Source organism: Nipponia nippon, unplaced genomic scaffold (genome assembly GCF_047370975.1).
Source record: "Nipponia nippon isolate SJK-2023a ecotype South Korea unplaced genomic scaffold, ASM4737097v1 scaffold_6, whole genome shotgun sequence".
Taxonomy (NCBI): Eukaryota; Metazoa; Chordata; class Aves; order Pelecaniformes; family Threskiornithidae; genus Nipponia; species Nipponia nippon.
This window is the reverse complement of record NW_028262380.1, coordinates 80,806,791-80,827,323: the sequence shown is the minus strand read 5'-3', so window position 1 is coordinate 80,827,323 and position 20,533 is coordinate 80,806,791. Positions and strand designations below refer to the sequence as shown.

At 46.5% G+C, this 20,533-nt stretch overlaps 1 protein-coding gene and 1 long non-coding RNA gene across 9 annotated transcripts; one reads left to right on the top strand and one right to left on the bottom strand.

Moving 5' to 3' along the window:
* Positions 1-5: 5 nt before the first annotated feature.
* On the bottom strand, positions 6-17,693 carry CDKL2 (cyclin dependent kinase like 2). Of its 7 annotated transcripts, none has more exons than XR_015699601.1 (15): positions 16,187-16,242; positions 15,838-16,021; positions 11,320-11,514; positions 10,280-10,458; positions 9,275-9,387; positions 8,823-8,962; positions 7,693-7,781; positions 7,063-7,189; positions 5,898-6,172; positions 5,335-5,425; positions 4,455-4,566; positions 4,227-4,333; positions 3,391-3,486; positions 1,815-2,573; positions 6-1,705 (listed from the first exon to the last, which is right to left on the bottom strand). XR_015699601.1 is itself a non-coding variant. In XM_087736033.1 (15 exons), the coding sequence occupies exons 3-14, from the start codon at positions 13,162-13,164 to the stop codon at positions 3,427-3,429; spliced, it is 1,509 nt and encodes a 502-aa protein (XP_087592159.1). In that variant the 5' UTR covers positions 13,165-13,378; positions 13,716-14,034; positions 15,838-15,975; the 3' UTR covers positions 8-1,705; positions 3,391-3,426. The 7 variants fall into 7 exon arrangements, 6 of the variants coding, with proteins under 6 accessions (XP_087592157.1, XP_087592159.1, XP_087592160.1 ...); XM_087736033.1 differs by lacking the exons at positions 1,815-2,573; positions 16,187-16,242 and adding exons at positions 13,144-13,378; positions 13,716-14,034 and having other exon boundaries at positions 8-1,705; positions 15,838-15,975; XM_087736031.1 differs by having other exon boundaries at positions 6-2,573.
* LOC148051608 (uncharacterized) lies at positions 16,961-20,472 on the top strand. Of its 2 annotated transcripts, none has more exons than XR_015699602.1 (3): positions 16,961-17,053; positions 17,628-17,784; positions 20,347-20,472. It is a non-coding gene; the product is annotated as an uncharacterized LOC148051608 (long non-coding RNA). The 2 variants fall into 2 exon arrangements; XR_015699603.1 differs by lacking the exon at positions 16,961-17,053 and adding an exon at positions 17,074-17,525.
* The last annotated feature ends 61 nt before the right edge of the window (positions 20,473-20,533 follow it).

Genomic DNA, 20,533 nt, shown 5'->3' with positions numbered 1-20,533 from the left:
GCCCCCAGCTGGACAGCAGTGAGGTTTCCCCTGAACTTTTCCAGTTGTTGTTTGCTGTTTCCGAGACAAGGTCCCACTACTCACAGATGTCGAGGCTGAGCATCTCGGTGCTCACGCAGGGGCGGGCACCCGATCCTAGCTGGGGTGAAGTCTCAACAGGTCAATTTTAGGCAAGTAGGTTGGTGGTATTTGCTCACGGCTAGCTAAATGACTGCTGTGGCCAGCTGGGAACATTCGCTACGGGTACAACTGGGCTACCCTGGAGTGGTTCCTGGTTAGCAATGAAGAAAAAGCAGAGAAATGGGAATGTCACAGCCGAGCTGGGAAGGTAAAGGGCACGCTGGCGGGCACATGGGCTACGTGCTGTCCGGATGCTGCCGAGGGACATCAGGAACCTGTGCTTGTAAATGGGTGCGAGAAACACGATGTCAACTGTTAAATAAAAACCGATTCGAAAGTCCTATTTTTCAATGCAGGTAATGCCACCGACATACACAAGCAGATATAACACCACGTCCAGGGGAGACTAAGCGAGCACCTCTTACATTTGTAAGCACACACTCGTGCCCAGAAATTTGGAATCTGAATATCCTTTTATTTACAAATTTTAACGTACATGTCAAAATGCAGCATAGCCACAAAGCTCTAAATACGATGATATTCATACTGTATTCTGCCATGATACACCGATGGGACAGGCCACATTTTGTGCAAGGACATGTTCCAAAATTAACGACGCTGTCAAGGGGCGTGAGCTGTGACAGCAGCCTCGAGCCGCCGGAAGGCAGAGTTGTGAGCAACGCAGGGACACCATAGAACTGACCACAACCAACTTGAGGGCAGTTATGCAAAAATAGCCTCGTAACGGTCCCAAGATAAAAGCGATGCCATCTTTCTCTCCCCACAAGCCGCTGGCGAGTTTTACACTCACTTGTCCCATTCCCCCAAGGGCCCTAAAGGACCGGTAACTTGAGTTACTGAGCGCTCGCAGAAGCCGTTTCACGTGCCACCCACGTCACAGCTCAGTGTTTTACACCGATATCCTTCCTTCACCATTAACAACAGCCAGACAACAGGCCCGGTGAAACACCCGGAAGACAACCGCCCAAAGACAGGGACAAAAGCACGGAGGGAAAAGGAACCTAACACAAGGTCACACACGCTGCTGAGCATCAGCAAGGGTTTCAAAGGAACAGCTGGGGACATTTGCACATTTCAACATTGTATTTCTTGCACAAACATTTTCTTCGCTGACATTTTTGTCGAGGCAAAGGTGCTTTCCAATACCCATCAGGTAGCCCACCAAAACATGGCAAATTCAGCAGCTATCTACCCTCTTCACTGTTCATTTTAGACAAAAACCCTCAAGAGGGCAGCAGTTAGACAAAAGAAAGCCCAGCTTCCTTCAAAATCCTCCAAACGAGCTTCTGCCCTTGTCACACACCAATAACCACTATTTTTTTCTGAGCAGCCTCAGAAAAGACCTGGCCCTGGGCCAGAAAGTCAACATTTCAGGAGTGGTTTTGCATGCAAGAAACCCAGCAGCAATGGCAGCGCGAGCTCTGTCCTCGGGCGGGACCGGAGCCGCTTCCCGCGGCAGTCCGCTGCGCTAACGAGGGAGTAAGGGATCCTCCTCTCTCCTGCAGAGACCTTGCAGCTTTAGCACCTGGAAACTCGGGTGGATTGTTCCCACTGTTTCAGCCACCTGCATCAAGAGGAGAAAAGCGGAATGACGTTATGGACAGCCTGACAAAACCACAGGGGTCCTCCCTGATGATACGCCTCCTTCATTTTGTGTTATTACACACCCTTACCTTGCTAAAGCTGTGCACTTACACCTCTGTGCTTCACAGATGAGGCAGCTTTAGTAAGGTTTCTTTTTCCCCCCACTTCTGTTACCAGGATTGCTTCCATCCCAGTGATTTTTGTTCTTTCTTCCTAGTAGCATTCAGCCGTCACATCACGCGAATGTAAATGCCAAGCACACTCGTATAGATTAAGAGCACGTGCAGCATTTGTGCAGAGATTTCAGAGTCAGCAGTTGCCCCCTCTCCTCAAAAAGGCAACCCCAGAGCCCCGAAGAAGAAACTAAGATGCACAGTTTGCACCTGCACGTTAACAGCATTGCTGCGACACGCTCGTGGCTGTCTGTAACAAACACCGAGCAAGAGAGGAGGGAGGCTGCGGTGCCTGGTGGTCCCTGCGGCCGCAGGGAGAATCCCCGGAGGGACAGGTATGCGACCGCGTCCAGGCTGGCAGCACCAGGGTACCCAGAGCATTGAGTAAAGCCCATCTATACAGGACAAGGTTCCAACGGAGATGGTGAGATTTTGGAGCACGGCCTCTGAAGACCCTTCCAGAGCACCTTGTCTCCCTCCCTCTTCGTTCTCCCCAACTTCTGCTCCCTCTGGAAGGTGCAGTCCTTCTGCCCAGCCTCAGTGAGGAAAGAGGGGTGACCGTGAGAGTAAAAACCCTCAGCTAAGCACTGCAGTTCTCACTTTGAAGAGGATGAGACAAACTCCAACATACAGTACGCTCCCTGGAAGACGCTGAGCAACAAGAGGTAACAATACCTCAACAGAAAAAAAAAAAATCAAAACCACACAATTTTTTCTGAGTTTTTTTTTTCCAGACAAAATGACTTGGAGAACTCTATGTCTTTCAATGGGCAAGATGAGAAACTATTAAAACCACATTTAAAAGCCTCAGCTTAAAACAATCTCGAATGATAAGATGCAACGCTAAGTAAAAGTGCAAATAGAGTAGCAGAGTTCAAACTTAGTACTTCAATCTTCCAAAGTCCACAGCCAGGACTTTTCCTAAGCCTCCTCCTCTCCCAGACTCCTCTCTCATGCTTGGAGAACACTGAGGTATCAACAGCTACATTAAATAAATTTAGATTGCATGACACAGTTATTAAAAATTTTCCCTAATGTTAAGCTTGACGAGCCCCCCAAACGCTTTTCTCCCTTCTTGCAAGTTCATTTTTTGTGATGCGCTTGACAGTGCTGTACATACACCCCGTTTTTTTCCACTCCTCACGTGAAGGCAGCCACTTTCCCCTTTTTGTTATTCTATCAGTTTCCTCAACCCCCAACTCCGTGAGCTGCTTCATTTCCAACGCCAACGCCCAGCACGTCAGCTCAGGAAAACAAGTCACCTGCCACAGCCAACTTCAGGGTCTGTACAGAAAGCTGCGTGCTGCCCTCCGTAAGAAGTCTGTCCTAGCTAGGAGGCCTAATCGAGAACGTGAAGTGTAAAAGGATTTTCCCACACTGCTCTTCCGAACTAGGTAAGTGTTCATAAAACTATCCATTTGAAAGATACCAGAAGACTACACAGCAGAAATTAAAGCCACCAGAAAGCTACGCTGCAGAAATTAAAGCCTACCTTTTACAGGCAGGTGTGATTTCCTTCTCCGCAAGGCTAGTGCTCAACTCTGGGGAAACTGGCTTCTGAGGCATCGGGCATCAAGGTCCCGGACAGCTGGAAATTGGGAAGGAAAAAAGAAAAAAAGAGAGACGGTCAATTTCCAAGTGTGGTATAAATAGAGAGAACAATCAGAAACCGTCTTCTAGGGACATAGGCAATGCTGATGAGCATCTTAAAACAAATCTGTTCTTTGATCAAATCAGACTTCAAAAATGCTTCCCCCGGCCCCCAGTACAGTCTGCCAAATCTCAGCTGGAAGCAAGGTAGCCAAGGTAACTGCCTGTGGAATTACTGAACTCCCCAACAACATCTCAAGGTTACTGAGGAACTAATCTTTAAGATTAGAGTTGCAAGTTTTCCCCCTCTCTCCCTACACCTCGCTCCTACGCTTTCTCCCTCCCTACTGCACTCAGCCCCTCAACATCTAATGCAGCCACAACAGTTCTCCTCGAAACACGTGTACCTCCTGGTCTCTCTTCAACTCTGGTACATCAGGCTTACTTCCACCTTGATCCAGCCAGCTGAAATAGCAACAATTCACGCTGTCTGTCTTAGCAGTGAGAATCTAGTACTTAGCTAAGCTCAGAGAGGCAAACAGAGCCCCATGTTCCATCCGTGACCCTTCTCTTTTCCCCCAGCATAGGGCCTCAGGTCCTTTTACTTAGTCAGTTAAGGATCCAAGGCAAGTTCTGCTTCTGTTAAGAGTCACACTGGAAACATCTGGCTTGCGCTGTTCAGAAAGTCCCAAACCAAACAAATACAGAGCAGCGCAAACTATTTTATTGCTTTATTACCTGCTGCGAGGCCAGACTTGGGTTATGGAGGTCAATGGCAGCAAGGGAGGGGACACGGGACTCCGAAACTGTTTTATTCTCCTTTTTCAGAAATCTGGGATGCCACGCTGCAAAACACAACCGATGCGTACCATGTTAAAGCAGCAAGAGCTGACTGCTCTAACACACACTGCTTCCCGCCACTTCCTTGGGATCTGGGTTTTATTTAGAGGACATCAAAGCTCATACCTTCCACTCCTCTCAGTTCAGGGAGATGATTTAGTTCTGGCAAACGCACGTCTGTCTTGGAGAATTCCCATTTTTTCCTATTTGCCTGAAGGATGTTTTTTTCATTAGTAACCTGTAATCAAGGGCATAAGTACCAGCTCATGAAAAGACAGGAAAAACAAAGCTATTTTCATGCTTAAAAACGCATCAACGCAGCAATGTTCCGCTGTAGTCGGAACTTGCGGGAGAGTAAAAGAAAAGACTCTAATGTGTGTGAAGGAATCCGCTCTGCTCAAGGGTAATTTATACATTATAAACAACGGAACAGCCAGAGCAAAAAAGCCCAGTCATCTAAGCGAGACTGCTTTCAGAGAGACAAAATACAACACTTGGAGAACGGCTCGGATTAGTTATCTGTAAAAAGGCGACCGCTCCTGCTGGCATGGAAAGAATATTGCCTAGGCAGCGAGCACAGTGGAAAGCTTTCCATTTCGCTCGTTTTCCTTATCAATTTTTAATGTATTTGTAACACGACTAAATAAGGCCCTGACCACATTAAATCCAAATCCTAAATTCTGCTTCAGAAGCGCAGCACGTATGGTCTACTTTTCCTGGCCAGGCAGGAGGCCATAGATACATTCCACTTCTGACCGATAGCCTGTGTCGGACTGCTCCCCTCATTTAAAATTGTGCTCTGACACAAAATAAGTTTCATATAAGGTAAACGTTAGCAAAGGATAACAGATGACATACCTGCAGGAAAAAAGGGGTAAAGAAAATAATATTTCTAGTTGGGAAGTTACGGTGAAGGCTGCAACACATGGGATTCTTGACAATAAAACACAGACTTGAGTTGAGAATTTATTTTTGCTTTGCCAAGGGGGAAAGACAGACGGCTTACCGATGTCAAGCTGATGCTGTAATGGCCTGCTGGAGAATGCTTCCGTTGCTTTAGAAATGGGTTCAAGTATTTTTTACTCTTTTCGTCAACTCTGTAATCAAAAATGCCCCAAACTTTGTATTAACTGGGGTAACACGGTGAATATAAAAACAACAAATGCAAGACACCCAGAAACACTGTCATTAAATGCTTAGAAATAAGGCTCACGGGGAGAATATCCTTCGTGAGTGCAGTTAACAGAGAAGTTTGGTCCAAAGGACAAGCCAACAGTCGAAGAAAGCCCAGCGTCACAGCAGCTGGCAAGCTGTTGCTGTCCAGTAGCGCTTTGCCAAATGCGGAAACACGGAGACCCTGTGCCCGCGTGGACACGCGCAGCTGCTCGAGGTGAAGCCGAGCTTTCTTACCCACGTACAATCCTCCACCCACGCGCTGCTCCCAGCCGTGTCCTGTCCCGAACCCGCGTCTCGCGTTCCCGCATCACCGCCCCGCACCTCTCTCGAGACATTACAGTTCCTCGGCAACAGGGATGATGGATACAAACTCTTCTAGCTCTGCTTCCGTACCTGTAATTAAGGTTCCCAGGCACAGGCCCCATCCCAACCGTAGTGGGAGAAAGGTTCTGGTTGATGGGAGGGATAACTATGCCTGCATTCTTGGCATAGTCCAAGCTGCTGCTGGAATCTTTTAGGCTGCTTTGAGGGCTTATTTTAAACGGGTTCATTGCACTGTCGTAGAGGGAGCTCAGGTTGGAGGATCGGTCTGCTTTCTCTGCACCAGCTTTAGAGTGCTTTGCCTTTGATAGCTTTGCATCTCTGCTCTTCGGGTCAATGCTGAAATCCTGTTTGGGAAGATAAGCATCATCTTTCTCTCACAGTCATGTTTAAAAAGTAGCTTAGAGCAGCGCGTGCGGGGAAAAAAGTCAAAATGCCTAAACATGCATGATTCTGCAAGGATCTGATGGAGATGGAATTGTTTTTAGTAGAAAACCTCTGTTTCCCATCAAATGGGAGGAGACTCGTCAGGGTTCCAGCACCCTCTGTAAATAAGTCAACTTAGAACGAGATCAGATATGATGGAGGAAGAACAGCCGTATCCTGCGTGACTTCCAAAGAAATAAAATAAGAACTGAGCCCAATGTCGCCTCAAATTCACTCTGAAGCCTCTACTCCTTAGTGTCCGATTGAAAGCAAAATATCTAATTTTGGAGACAGGGCTTTAACACAGGTAAACAACAGCATACAAACATGTTTTCATGAGTCAACATGAGTTATGCTTCCGAACTGATTCTCCCTTCAGCTCCACATCTGCCAGCAACTGCATCTCTCAACGTAGTTTACCTGCAAGGGACTGGCCAAACAGCCGCTTGCAGACTGCCGAGCCGAGCACTACAACAACCTTGTAGCAGCCAAACAGCTAGAATCAAAGGCACAGAACTTTTACACAACAGCCTGCAGGCTGTATTGCACTGAGCGCCAGAGCTGTGGGGGCAGAGGCCTAATGTGCTGCCTTGAATCGGGCGACAAGGTCTTCAGTGCTGTTTAGACTCACGGTGGCCTCCAAAGGTGAACTCCTCTGGCACATCACACTTACCTCGTCTTTTTTAAAAACATGAAACGGACAATTATATCTTTGCTATGAACTTAAACTGCTGCGCATACTTATACAGTGATTTTAACACATGAAAAAAAAATAAAATAACACAGGCTTGGAAAACAAAGATAGACCAACCTGGACGCCAAGCATTTTCCTTTCTTCTAAAACATCATCTTTGTCCCTTTTGCTGATTTTTGATTTTTTTTGTAATTGATGGTCTCTGGCATCTTTCTGAATCTTTAATTTAAGCTCCTGAGCAAATCTACATTCCACATACGCGAGGGGGAGAAAAAAAAAAAAAAAGGGCTTCTGTTAATCTCATCACCAGTTGGTGTTCAGCACAGGCTCCTATAGCCTTTTAAGTAATCAAACCAACCATGCCTTTTTAACTGATGAGAAGCCAGCCAAATATGACGTATGCATTAAAACAAATAAAATCTTACAAGCACACGCTTTTCACATTACAGCAATAAAGGTGTTTGTATCCCAGTCTGGCGTAGATGCAGTGTAAGACTATACTACCCAATACGGCGTGACACTGGGAGCGCACACTGATAAATTAATGTCATGACAAGGTAACGAGGCAAACACGCCGCTGCAATGCGTTCCCTTTCAACTGTTCTATTTCCAGAAAGGCTACAACTAAACAAAACCCAAGACATTCAGCGGCTGTCAGCTCTGCAAACCCAGCATGCAATCTTCAAGCACAACTGCTTAACTTCCTTCTAATATTAGCCTGCTTTCAGCCAGAAATGAACTGTTTACCTTTCAGCAAATCCGTCCTTGTTAAAGTAATCGCACTGCAAGAGTTCAGCACAGGATGGTCTTTTGTCTGGATCAATCTGCAAACACTTCTGTCAAATCAATGTAAACGTTAGAAATGAAACAAAGGCTCTAGTGTTTCCGAGCGAAGTCAAGAAAAAAAGCTGCAAAAGTTCCCCTTCCAGGGCCTGTTATGTTGAGGTGAGTCCAAGAGACATCAATACCAAAAAAGTTTGATGTTTGCTGGCTGCTTCCATTCCAATCAGCGATGCTCACAGAGACTCACTCCATAGGGACTACCTGTCACACAAATAGATCGCTCTGCTCTCAGTAAACCTCCCTTGTTTTCGCTTACATTTGTTTGGCTAAGCCTTTAGACTCCGTTTTGATCATCAGGCATTTCAAATACAACCACGTGGTTTTTAGCTTGTTTTAGCTACCCCCCATATCGGTGCTCCAGACTACTGTGTGAAAGCACAGAAACGCTCCCTGGAAGGATTCCTCAGAATCTACCACGAAGCTGTAGGCTTCCTGACTCCCACATAATAGACACATAGCTCCAAGAGCAAGGGACACGTTTGGATGCCATCCCATCCAAGCCTACTTGCTTGCAGCGCCTCCACCAGCAGGCAGAGGGAGGGCTGGCAGAAAACAGCTATAACCTCACAGCTCTGCGAGCGAGTGAGAAGCAAGGGGTTGTGTATCGTCTACAAAGCACCCACTTAGGTAGCAGATGAGGGGCAAAGCTTGTCGGGAGACCTTTCAAAAGATCACCCGATGCAGTGAGGTGTATGGGAGATGCTTTCAACACACAAGCCCTTCTTCACCTTTCAGATCTCCTTGGAAAACTTTACCAGTGGGGCACTATATGCTACAAATCCTCCCTGGAGAATATGCAATGGCCGTTTTGGTTCTGGAGATGACTGGCTTAGTCTCCCCTGTCACCCAGGACGGTAGCTGTCGTATCCTTGCAGTCCTCGCTAAGCTGCCAACCCAAGCAGCTGCTCATTGCACGGGTAGTTGAGAGAAAGCCGGTTTAACAACCCCAGCCCTTTCTGTAGGCTGTATTCAGCTCCCCAAGGCGACGGACAAGTAAACAGAGAAATGTTCATATTAAACCATCAGTTAATTACCTTGGCTAAATCTAGCACTGCAGCAGAGAGCTTGGGATATCGTTTCTCCAGGGATTCGGCCTCCTTCACTTCAGGCAACCTCATGCCAGCAAAGAGGGGGTTTTTATAGAATAACTCTTGGTGTCTTGGAATTAAATTACCTGGAATCACACAAACAAAGCAACCACATGGAAGAAACACAGAACAGTCCTATGAAACATTTGAGAGGCTAAAATACTGGGTCAGCACTACTGTAAGGGCTACAGGCTGGGTCGCTCTCTTTCCAGCTGTGCGCCGTGAATTGATGCTGTACTCGCAAGCTCCTCTCTCCCCCTTTGTAACAGGCGCTACGAGTACAGAAACAGTTCAGCACACACCACAGCCTTTCTCCCCACACCCTCTTCCCCCCGTCAAAATGTATGTGACCCCTTCATTACTAAGCAGGCACTAGGAGCCCGAGAGGCTGTTCTTACCCAGGCACTTGGTGATATGGTAGAGCTGGTCAATGTCCGAATCTCCAGGGAAGAGGGGCTCTCCTGTGAGCATTTCTGTTATCAGAGTGCCAATAGCCCACACATCCACAGCTCTGGGAAAAAAACAAAACAACACCCCAGCTCAGCACGGCTTCATTCGTCTCTTTGATCTTAAGGCTGAGCCAGGCCAGCGCACAGCACATCTTCAGCAGGTTACAAGCCCCGAGGGGCAGCTTTGCCCCCCCCAAACAGCAAGACAGCTGTTTTCCGAGCTTACAAGTGCTCTGATGAATGGCAAGGATTCAGCTCTTGAAGCAGACAAATGCTAGCGGAAGCCTGACATGTAAAATCAGGTTCCAAAACCCAATACTCATAATACTAGTAAAAATATTAGTACAACATAACACATTCGTAGAATCTTGCACTTTAGAGAGCACAAAGGTAAGCAGCTCCTCTTTCTGCAGGCATCCGCTTTTCAGGCACATTTACTGAAAATTAAGTTTAAGTAATACATGGACATACATAAACCTGCACAACTGTACTAACAGACCTGTGAATAACACAGTTTAAGTTCTGACCTGGTTTTGCGGCACTGGGGATCCCAGTAAGAAAAATCTCATTCATCCCACCTCCTCCCTCCCGAAATGTCCGTCTAGAATTGTTTGGAGGGACTTTTCTGTCTTCCCTCCATGACTCCACTGCACAGGAGGGAAGTCTAATCATATCCTCCTCCAATACTGAAAAGATCCTATAGACAACAGGCCAGGAACGCTGAGGGCTCTCCACGCCTTTTGAGCCAGGAAAGCCTAACACTGGCAGTAGTCAGCTGCAGAGTGGGAGGGAGAAAAGGAAGGCTTCAAGCTTTACAAGTGAATAACCAGGGAATGCTGAACAGCATCCCTTTAACCTGTTTGCCAAGCAATAGTCCCCTGCCTCCCCAAAAAACAGAGCACCCCCCTCCCCACAAGCCCACAACCCTCCTGCAGCCTCGCATGCCAGTCTTACTTGCCATACTTGATGTCTCCCACCAGCAGCTCTGGAGCTCTGTACCATCGGGTTGCCACGTAGTCTGTGTAAGCTTCCCCAGAAGCTGCTAAGGTACGGGCAAATCCAAAGTCACACAGTTTTACAACTCCCGACTGGGAGACTAGTATGTTCTCTGGCTTAATATCCCGGTGTATTATCTGCACAGAGAAAAGCAAGTCAAGGCAAATAAATTCCCCACTTCTACATAGTAAAGTGACTGGCTCACCAAAAATAGTAGCTTTCTCACATCCAGGTAGAAAATTACATTTTTGCAGGCATGGGAAACAGACAGAGTCTCTAAAATACAGCTATGTGCAGACAGTCAATGAAGAAGTGCCAGCCCAAGGGCACAGGTAAACACAGAACCTCTAGTTTTTGCACACAGAAACGTTTATTTTTTGTATCTCTCTGCATATGTTCTGCAGGTGTACTAACTATAGGTATTTAACAGGCACAATTTATGACGCTTGAAAATCTGGCCTTGACCACAAGTTTAAAAGCTGTAAGTAGTGCAAGGGCCACGGGCACATCCTGCAGTTAAATGTGAAGAGTATTTTAGAGAGACAGTTTCCCAAACATAAAAATAAACAAATGCACGTGTTTATATATATAGTTACACAACTAGGATGAAATTGGCAAACCTGTTAGAAATCAGTGGAGAACAAAAACCTGAAAATACTGAAGAGAAAAAGACACTATCAGAATCAAACTTTGAAAGGGAGACTATCTCCCTCTGCAAGATAAGCCAACCTTCAATAAGGTGCCACCAAGTTTTGAATCCCCATGGACTTCGGGACCCTTCCTTTGAAACACTCTCCCAAACCAATCAGACGGGCTACTGGATTAGCCGACATCACGCGCTGACATTTTATATGAAATTCTGTCAGCCCCTACTGCCCTGCCTCTTCCTCTTCAGCCAAAGCTTTCTTTCTCTAAGTTCTAACATATATCAAAACCATACACTAGTGTATCTATGCGTTCAAGGTTAACTGCAGAGCTGACTTCTTGTGCATACTTACATTATGACTGTGACAAAACGCTATTCCTCTCATAATCTGAAATAAGTATTTCCGAACCCTGCTGTAGTCTAGTCCGTTTGGAAACGCCTCGAGGTCATCGAGCACCGTGTGATCCACAAATTCAAAGACCAGATACCACCGTTTCTTCTTTTTACACACTTCCAGCAGGTTCACGAGATTCTCATGCCTGAGTTGCTGTTATAAAACAGGAAATATTTTATGAGAGCTTGACAGCATATAATGGGTAAACTACAACCAGATACTTTTAACTGCAACCCCGCCAGCACACTGCCCTGGAATGCTCTTCTTGTCATGGCACTCACATTCATTTATTCTTAAAATCAGGCTGCTGACGTTTCAGAGTAGGTTTTATTTTGCCAATTCTGTTTTACGTTTTTAACATTACCTGGAGGATTTCCACCACCTCATATATGCAGACACCTGTTCTTGTAACCTAAAAACAAATACAACGCTGCTCACGGACATTTCTTCTTAATGGAGATGCTCTAAATGCACCGTCCTTTTGTTGGGAAATCTCACGCCTTTTGCTTCTCAGAATACTCTCCTCACGTAAGAGGTGACACTAACTCATGCCCTCACCTTGACAAGCTTTAGAGCAAACTTATCTTCCACACGAGAGAAATCTTGAGGAAGTCAAAACACTCCAGAGGAGCATGTGGTTAACACGTGAGAGACAGCAGGCACCTAACAGCATCTCCCACAAAGACTTGTCATGGCAAAAGAAAATCCAGAGGTCCCCAAGCTAGCAGGAAAGACAAAGCAGGACAGTTTGTACTGGAAAGTTCAGCACGCTGCCAAATATGTCTCTGACCACTGCGAGAAGAACAGGGCATTTAACCGTGACCGGTGAGCCGCAGAGACTCCTCGCTAGTTCCCTGGTTCTGCTTATAAACAGCTGAAGCAGCAATAAACACAGCTCCTGCCGGTAACATCGGGCTGGATCCGTGACTCAAACTCCGTTAGGAGATATTCTTATCAAGGTGGCCACGTAACACTGGGCTACCCTGCCTGCTCCCTCAGGGCAGGGCACGAGGAGCGACGCTAGCTACCCCTTCCAGACACGATTCAAGGGATTGCTGAAGACACCTCTCAATGTTTTGTTTTAAGAAAACTTTTTGCCTCTCCCAACAACCCAAAGCCGATTTATCTCTTTTCTCCCATGTTTCCAGAAGTTTTATTCTTCTTCTCTGTCCTTTCTTTCTCTAGGTCCTCTTTTAAAAAAATCTCTTACATCCCCATTTAAAAGAAAACCAAAAGCAGCTGCAATACCTCTCTGTTCTACCTAGCTGCCAGTTCATCACCAACTACTCAGCGTCTTCATTTTTTCTAATAATTTTTTCTCATCTTAGTTTTTTCTAATAAGGCTGATAGAAGACTTTTCTTTTAAGCTTCTGCCATACCCAAAGCATTTCTGTTGGCACTGCCAGCTTATACACGTTTGCAATAACTAACATGTGCCAGAATACAAGCACATTGAATGGATAAAAGGAAAGTTCAGCTTTCTTACCTATAATAGAGTTAACAATTAAACCACTTCTATTAAACTGTGTCTAGTGGATTCAGAGTGAAAATTGACCAGCCAAGGATTTGAAGAGATGTTTTTTGGTTGTTTTTTGGTTTTTTTTTCCCCCCAATATTATGCAGAGGGGAAAGCTGAAAATAGTTTAGAGGCAAAAACCGCAACTTAGATGAAAAGAAAAAAAACAGCAGCTGTATTTTCGAGTTATTTTGTCATCACATTCTGACCAGTCAAGAATCCACCTCCAATTCGTTACACATTTGTAACACTGGTTTATCACATACCGCTTTAACAAAACAGACCATGCTACAACGCGCAGTTATTTATTAGCTCGGAGCCTAGCAGGGAAACATCATCGGAGGCTGCCTGAAGGCAGCACCGTAGCCCAGGGATCGTGACCATGGCAGACACAAAGGGACCGCGGAGCGCAGGGACTTGCAGGGGAAATGCTGTCAGTCCACAGGGAGTGCCGGCCAACCTGCACCTGGGTCTGCCAAAGACCCAGAGTTCTCAGAAGGTCTGAAAAGTGAATATTTTAAAAAAGACGATCAATTAGGAAAAAAGCTCTTTTCTCAAGAATAATTTCTTCCCAGCACAGGAGACTTGAAGAGGTTTTGCTGTTTTCAGCCATGATTAAATTTCTGCCCAAGCTGCAGAGCAGGAGAAAAGGAAAAAAGAAATTTAAAAAAAAAAAAAAAGGTTCATAGGGAGCATGCAAGTGAAGAAACTAGAAAAAGATTACATCTCTAGGTATTTATTTTCACTGTGGAAGGCCAGGCTTACTGAGCTATATACGGAAATGTTCCCCTTGCTAAGTTCCCATTTACCCAGGGAAACAAGCTAATTCCCAACGCACCTGGGAGGTGGTACGTGCTTCCACTCAGTAACTAAGCCAGCCTGGACGACAGATCAGGTATGATCCAGACTCACGCAGATCTGCTTTAAAAGAGTTTGAGGGCACAACGCTTGGAGCTGCTGGCCGCATCGCAAGCTCCAACACGTACATTTCTATTAACTGTAAGGGCCTGTAGCTCTTGCAGTGACGGCAGAGATGACTTTTTTTTCCCTTCACAGCGCAGGGACTGTAGTCTGGCAGACTTGTGAAGAGACACTTGTGGCAGCCGAGAGGAGAGGAGAGGAGACAGGCTTGCACGTGTTCCCATCTCCAGAACACCCTGCATCAGAGGAAAAGCCTTGATGCACTCCAACTGTAATAAGATTTTCCTTCATTTCTTCACCAGACACATCACCCGTGCCCCAACGCTTCAAACTACCACGTGTGCCCACGCACAGGGACAAGCACTCTTTCGTGCATACCACCTGTGGGACAAGAGAAGAAGGAAAATGCTGCAACTATTGCTAGAGGTTATGGTGGCAAACACAGGGGCTGAAGGCGGTCAAAAGAGCAAGCAGAGCAAGAGACGTATGTCCTGGCACGGAATGCCACCCTGCATCCTTGGCATCCTATTCACCAAGGAACATAGCAGAAAAAACTGGCAGTGAAACACTTTAGGAACTTGCAAAAGCTTCTGTAGGAAGAACAAAGCCAAGAGAGGAAGCAGAAAGACCGTATGACAGAACACTGCAGAGCACACACACAAAAGCCCGTTTATCTGAAGCTCCTGGGTATTTTCCCAGACAGAGTATCTACAGCCCATGAAGAGAAGTACCTTCAATAAACCAACCCACGCAATGAGGTTACCCCACATAACGCTGCTGATAAGAAGCCAACAGGCTGAAGTACCGCTGGACACTTAGGTGAGTATAAAGCATCGACAATTGATACCAGGCAAATCACTCAAACAGCACAGGACATTATGCCAGCTGGCTTCAGCCTCGGGGCTAGCCATTGACTGATAAGGCTCGGGGAATTTGATACCCGTCCTCCTCCAGCCTCTTGCTGGCAGTACAAGCCTGCCAGGAAAGTGCCATTAATAAAATAAAATAAAGTAAAAACTTTCCTAGAAGTGTTTTTCCGTATCGGGTAACACCGGTACCCAGCCTGGTTAGGCACACTGTCACACATTCAGGTCACCATTCACCCGCAGGTTTTAAAGGTTCAGCCTTTCTTTCATTTTCAGCAAATTCACAGCAGCAAGGCACTCGAATTTGGCACACAACCCAGCGGGACACAACTGCCACCAGGAGGCAATAGAGACCTTGTGACTCCCTTCCTCGTACCTTTCCCTGCTGAATACAAGGCACATAAACAGACTTCTGATCAAGTCAGGTTTAGCCAGGCGCATCCAGCACAGCACCCAAAGGGAAAAGGGACTCTGCAAGGCTACAACTCAAAGGCTACATGAATCTGCCATGGCTTGGCTGCTCCTGGAAATACACACAGGGCCCAATCAAGTCTCTTTTGGTTTCGATTTTGTTAGTTATACTTTGGATATTGTGGTCAGAAGCAACTGTGTTTCCCTTTCAAAACCGACCCAATGGCTGAAATTTACACTTAGGCTATATAACTGCACTGGATAAACACCGCTTCTTAAAGGACTAATCCTTAAGGAGCCTCAAGAGGCAGTTTGCTCCCGAGAACCCCTCAACTCCCTACGGATAAATCTCACCCACACCCGTCAGTTCTAAACAACCAACACCTTTACTGCAAGGAAAACGCAGACCATAGACTTGAAGGTTACTATTCTGCTTGAAGGAGGCTTTCAGGAAGGTATTTAAACCCCCGAGCAGGACTCAAAACACGCGGTGCAGAGGCCCACCGCTGCTCGCCCTCCCGAGCTGAGCTGCACCGTTCCCTTTGCCTGCAGCAGGGCAGGTTGCTAGGGAAATAACTACAGGGGCTTCGAAATAAAAAAGGTCACGCTTTTTATTAACCACCTCGGTACTGCGCCGTACACGTCTCTCAGCTGAACGAGGAGCTTTAAACGCAAAACCATCCAAAAGCCATCGGTTTGGTCCGACTTTGCTGGAAAAGGCAGGCCCGCTCCCCTCAGCTGCCCTCGCAGCCCCCCGCTCACCTTCAGCAGCTTGATTTCCCTCACGGCGATCTTCCGCACCACCGCGTCGTCCTCGCTTTCCAGGAACTTCTTGACGGCGACGATTTGCCCGCTCTCCTTGTTTCGGCACTTGGTCACCACCCCGTAGCTGCCTTCCCCCACGAGGCCCAACACCTGGTACTTCTCCATGGCCGCAGCTTTCCCCCTGCGGGAGGCCGGGGACGGGAGAGGCTCGGTTAGGCCGCGACACCGGGACGGGTTGACGGGACCGGCGCTTCACGCCCCGCTGAGGGACGGCGGCGGCGGGCCCACGGCACCGTCACCGGGGCAACGGCCCGCCGTAAGGCGCAGCCGCCGCGCAGCGACCCACCTGTCGCAACAGCCGCACGGCACGCCTGGGCGGGAAGCTGTGAGGGAAGGCCGGCGGCTGTGAGGGAAGGCAGGCTGCCGTAACCGCAATATTCCTTTATTATTTGCTAACGGACCCGCCTCCGGTGTGTTTGTGCCAGCTCCCTGAGGGGGCTTGATGTCAAACACCACCGGGCAGTAACGCCACTCCTCTTGCTGGAGAATATAACCCAAATGTTTTACGCTTCTCTTATAAAAAACATGGTAATTTATGCGGACAAGTTCGATGGCTCTTCTCAGCTAAGGCAAACTGTAAGGTGTCAGCTATACAAGATTCCTTGGCTATTAATAAATCATCATCATATTGTATTGAAACAGATCTGGGTTTTTTAAACACAACATGCTGCAAATCCTTTACTAAAATTTAAAAAAAAACTAGTGGAGGACCCAGCAAAGCCCTGAGGGAGCCTTGTCTATGTTAGCTGTATCTTTCCCCAACTAAATGCAAAAAAAGATACTGAGAGCCCGGATGAATAGGACTACTGATTTAAGGTAAAAAAAGTTGTCCCTGTATCTATTAGACAGGGGTAATTACGTTCATGAATTACAAAGTTTAAGACTGGATTCTCATCAGAAGAAGGGGAAAACATTCTGTATTCAGTGGTGACTGCTGAAAAGGGGAGGGTTGCACCACAGGACCGAGAGGTCCTTTCGGGAAGCCCATTGCTCGTACTGGCCATTCCCCTTTGCAATGACCTGGTTGCCCACAATAATTACAACGGTCTCCTGTTCCTCCAGGCCCACTGCTCCTAAAATCTCCTCTTCCGCCTCAAAGACCTCCGCATCCCCATCCCCTCCGTCTGGGATTGCTGCTCAGCCCTGGGCCAAGGTATTGGGAAGACAGGAATAGCCAGAAAACAAATTTGTGAGCTGATGGCACAGGAGATGCCGGAGTCCGTCCTAACAAAGCCAGCCTAAGAGAGTGCCCAAGACGTGCCGGAAATCTTGGCTGTAACGAGTAAAAAGGCCTTATAAATCATTCTCCCTTGAGGTTCTTTTCTTAAAGCCATTAAGAGACATAAAGAAGAAATGACTAAGCAATCTTACCTTGGCATGAAAACGTGTGGTGAGAAGAATGCCAAGACAAAAAAACCACTATGAATTCATTTAATGAGTATTCTGTGTCTGAGCAGCTGTGTGCTGTTGCAAGGCAGCTTACGTGGCTAGGAACGTGGCAACGATAAAGGCGGAATAATTTGCTTTAAAACGGATGTCTGATCGGTGCCCTAGCTGTGCATTTTTATTTTAAAAACGGGGCAGTTTCTGCACATCTTATGTGCAACTTAACACCAGGCATGAAGGTAACCGCTTTCCTTCAACAGGGAAAGTTCTAGCAAAGTTGAAGCGTGCGTGTGCGTTTACCGATTGAGACTTAATCCGACGTACTCTTGCTCTTTCCACAGCGAGTGATGTAGCAAGGCCCGACAGCGAGTCTTTTGCTGACGTTGACTTGTCTTGCTCCGGACACGAGCGGCGTGGCAGGACGCATGCAGGAGAAAGCACTCAGAAACTGAAACTACAGAAACAAAGACATTCTGTGTGGATATTCCTGAAACAAAGGTGCTGTGTTAAAGAGAGTTTTTGGGGGGAAAAAAAAAAAAAGAGGTGAAAGCAAGAGGAGGGAAGTAGTGGGAGACTGGCTGTGTCTGTTGAAAGGACTGCAAAGCTGCAGGTCGCTAGGCAAATGTCACACCCCACGGCCATCATGCAAGGGCTGAGCCGCTCTCCCTTTTCTGTTTTTACCAATTAATTCCTCGACGTTTCTCTCCTCGGTTTGGTGGCCTGTATTGCACAGTCTAGGGTACTGCAGCAGAAAAGGTCTCCAATTGCTCTGAAGAAATTTATGAACACTGTCGGGTTTGACTACTGCAACATTTCTCTTTGGCAGAGGAGCGGTATATACCTTGCCAAAATGCCAATTCCCTGGAAAATAGCATCATGAGGCATCATATATTCCAATAATACTTTCTGAAACCTTTATCGTATTTCTCTTCAGTCCTGTCGATACGCGTCACCTTCTGTAATTCATTTCTGGTGGTTGTTATTTCTCCTTCACCCTCACTTCCTACATGCAGTCACTGTAATGCACCTTTCAAGGCTGACCTCCCATTTCCAGGAAAAAAAACGGGAGCTCACTTGGCGTTAACTTATTATATTCCTCCCACCTTCTACTGCTCATCATTATTGGAGCAAGTACCTTCTCTGGGTGCCAGCATCTCTTCAGCACTGCTAATAGACGGCTAACTTGGCAACCAATTAACTCTTCCACTGCTGAGATACCGCTTTTGGCTTCGTTAAATGAAAGGCACAAACCACCACCACACATGCACAGCAGAATTCAAAACTCACTTTGTCAGTGCAGATGGTTCTTCAATTTTATCTTACCTTTAATCATGGCAAACCATATGGGGAACCAGCCTTTCTGGCCTACGGACAGTGTCCAGTGTCAATGGGGTCTCGGTTAATCAGTGATTCCAGCCGCCTCGCCGCTGCGTAATCCTGGTTTTTACCATCAGCAACTAACTTAAAGATGACGACGACTTCTTTTGGCTATAGATTGCTTTGGGGTTTGTTTTTTGAGTGATCTTTATTTTTATATCTGTAACGTCACTGCTAACTTAGGGCGATGCGTGTCGGTGTGGTGCTGTAATTTAAAGCCAGAGAGATGGAAGCTGGTGAAGAACGAGTGAGAGATCTTGCTCAGCTGCACAATACCCACGCTGCAGGTGTGTTTGACAGCCTGTTGGTATCTGAATGGCATTGACCGACTTCTGCCTTGATAATTTGAGAGAAACCCTTTTTTTCTCTTATAATGTGATGGCCTATAGCCAACACGCACCTTGAACTGAGGATTCCTCTCCTCAGAGGTGTAATTACTGGTGATGCTTTTTTATACTGGCTTTTGGAACCCTGGCATGTTTTCCTTCTTTGAAATGCAGGCTACTGTCAGCTCTTCTGATCTTCCATGACCACAGGAAGGACATGCATCAGGTTAATGAAAAAGGGGCAGAAGAGTTTTAAAGTCAATAGCTAGAAGAGCTTTCTTTTTCTGAGAATTAAATTGGTAGTCTTCGGGTGAACACAGCCCTGTATCTAAACCAATAAATAACTGGATAGTTTCATTTTCTAAGTATCTACAATACAAGTTTGACATTTTTAGTGTTCTGAGCCCAGTGCAACTGATACGATTTCTGTCAATGTGGATTCTGGATCCTTTGAAAGTGGGGCAATGGCATTTCTTTTATGTATTGTTTAGCTTTTTATACCAAATAACATGTGGCTGCGCTTTGTGCCGCCCACACCTTGTTTGTCTTGCTGCAGCTCTCAGAAATTTTCATCTCGAGAGTGTCAACACAGTGTCAGTTCTGATTTTGTTTTTCGATTTTGTTTGCCAGAAATTTTCAGGCATCATGGTATCTGCCGGAATCATCCATCGCAGTTCTTGTCGTTAAACCTCAGTAAGATGAATAGCGATAGCCCCTATCGTTTAGATATTGAGTTTTAGATGGGTCACACACACAACTAGTTGTTTAATATTTTTGATAATGAAGTATCCAACGACTTAGAGAAGTTAGGGATGAAGGAGTCTGGTGCCCCGAGCGATAGAAGAAGAAATGGCCTCAAGTTGTGCCAGGGCAGGTTTAGGTTGGATATTAGGAAAAATTTATTCACCAAAAGGGTTGTCAAGCATTGGAAGAGGCTGGCGAGGACAGGGGCTGAGTCCCCATCCCCGGAGGTATATAAAGGACGGATAGATGTGCTGAGGGACACGGTTTAGTGGTGGGCTTGGCAGTGCTGGGTTAACGGTTGGACTTGATGATCTGAAAGGTCTTTTCCAACCTAAACGATTCTGTGATCTTTTAGGGCTGAAATTACAACGGTGGGTTTTGGGTTTTATTAAGGGATTTTTGTTTGCATACAGCATACAAACCGTAGTGAACGTATGCCAAGACACGGGATTTCACCATATACCCTATTTGTTTTCATCGCACAAAATGGGAACAAAATAAATTTAAAAAAATCACACTTGTGGCATGCGGTGGTGATGATACAGCAGGTGCGACTGCCTTCTTTTTGAGGTAGTTTTGTGGTAAACTGCCTGATTTTTTTCACCCATCCCAGGTGACAGAACCTCAACGCCCGCTTCGGTTTCACACAGGAGAGTTTTAACACCCGCCGGAGACAACCTCAAATCACCTCACCTTCCTGTTGCGTTTCTTCCTTTGAGATGACACCTGGAAGGGAAATAAATACCTTTGGCCGCGGTCCTGAAGGAGAAGAGCCTTGGAAATGTCCAGGTTTGACGGGA

Coding starts and splice junctions, on each gene's coding strand:
- CDKL2 (XM_087736032.1), bottom strand. CDS start 16,005: ATGGAGAAGTACCAGGTGTTGGGCCTCGTGGGGGAAGGCAGCTACGGG. Junction 9,388..10,279: donor GGAGACATCAAGTATGGCAA/GTAAGACTGGCA, acceptor TTTTTTTCCCAG/AGCTGTGGATGTGTGGGCTA. Junction 3,487..4,226: donor CAAGTCTGGCCTCGCAGCAG/GTAATAAAGCAA, acceptor CCCAATTTCCAG/CTGTCCGGGACCTTGATGCC.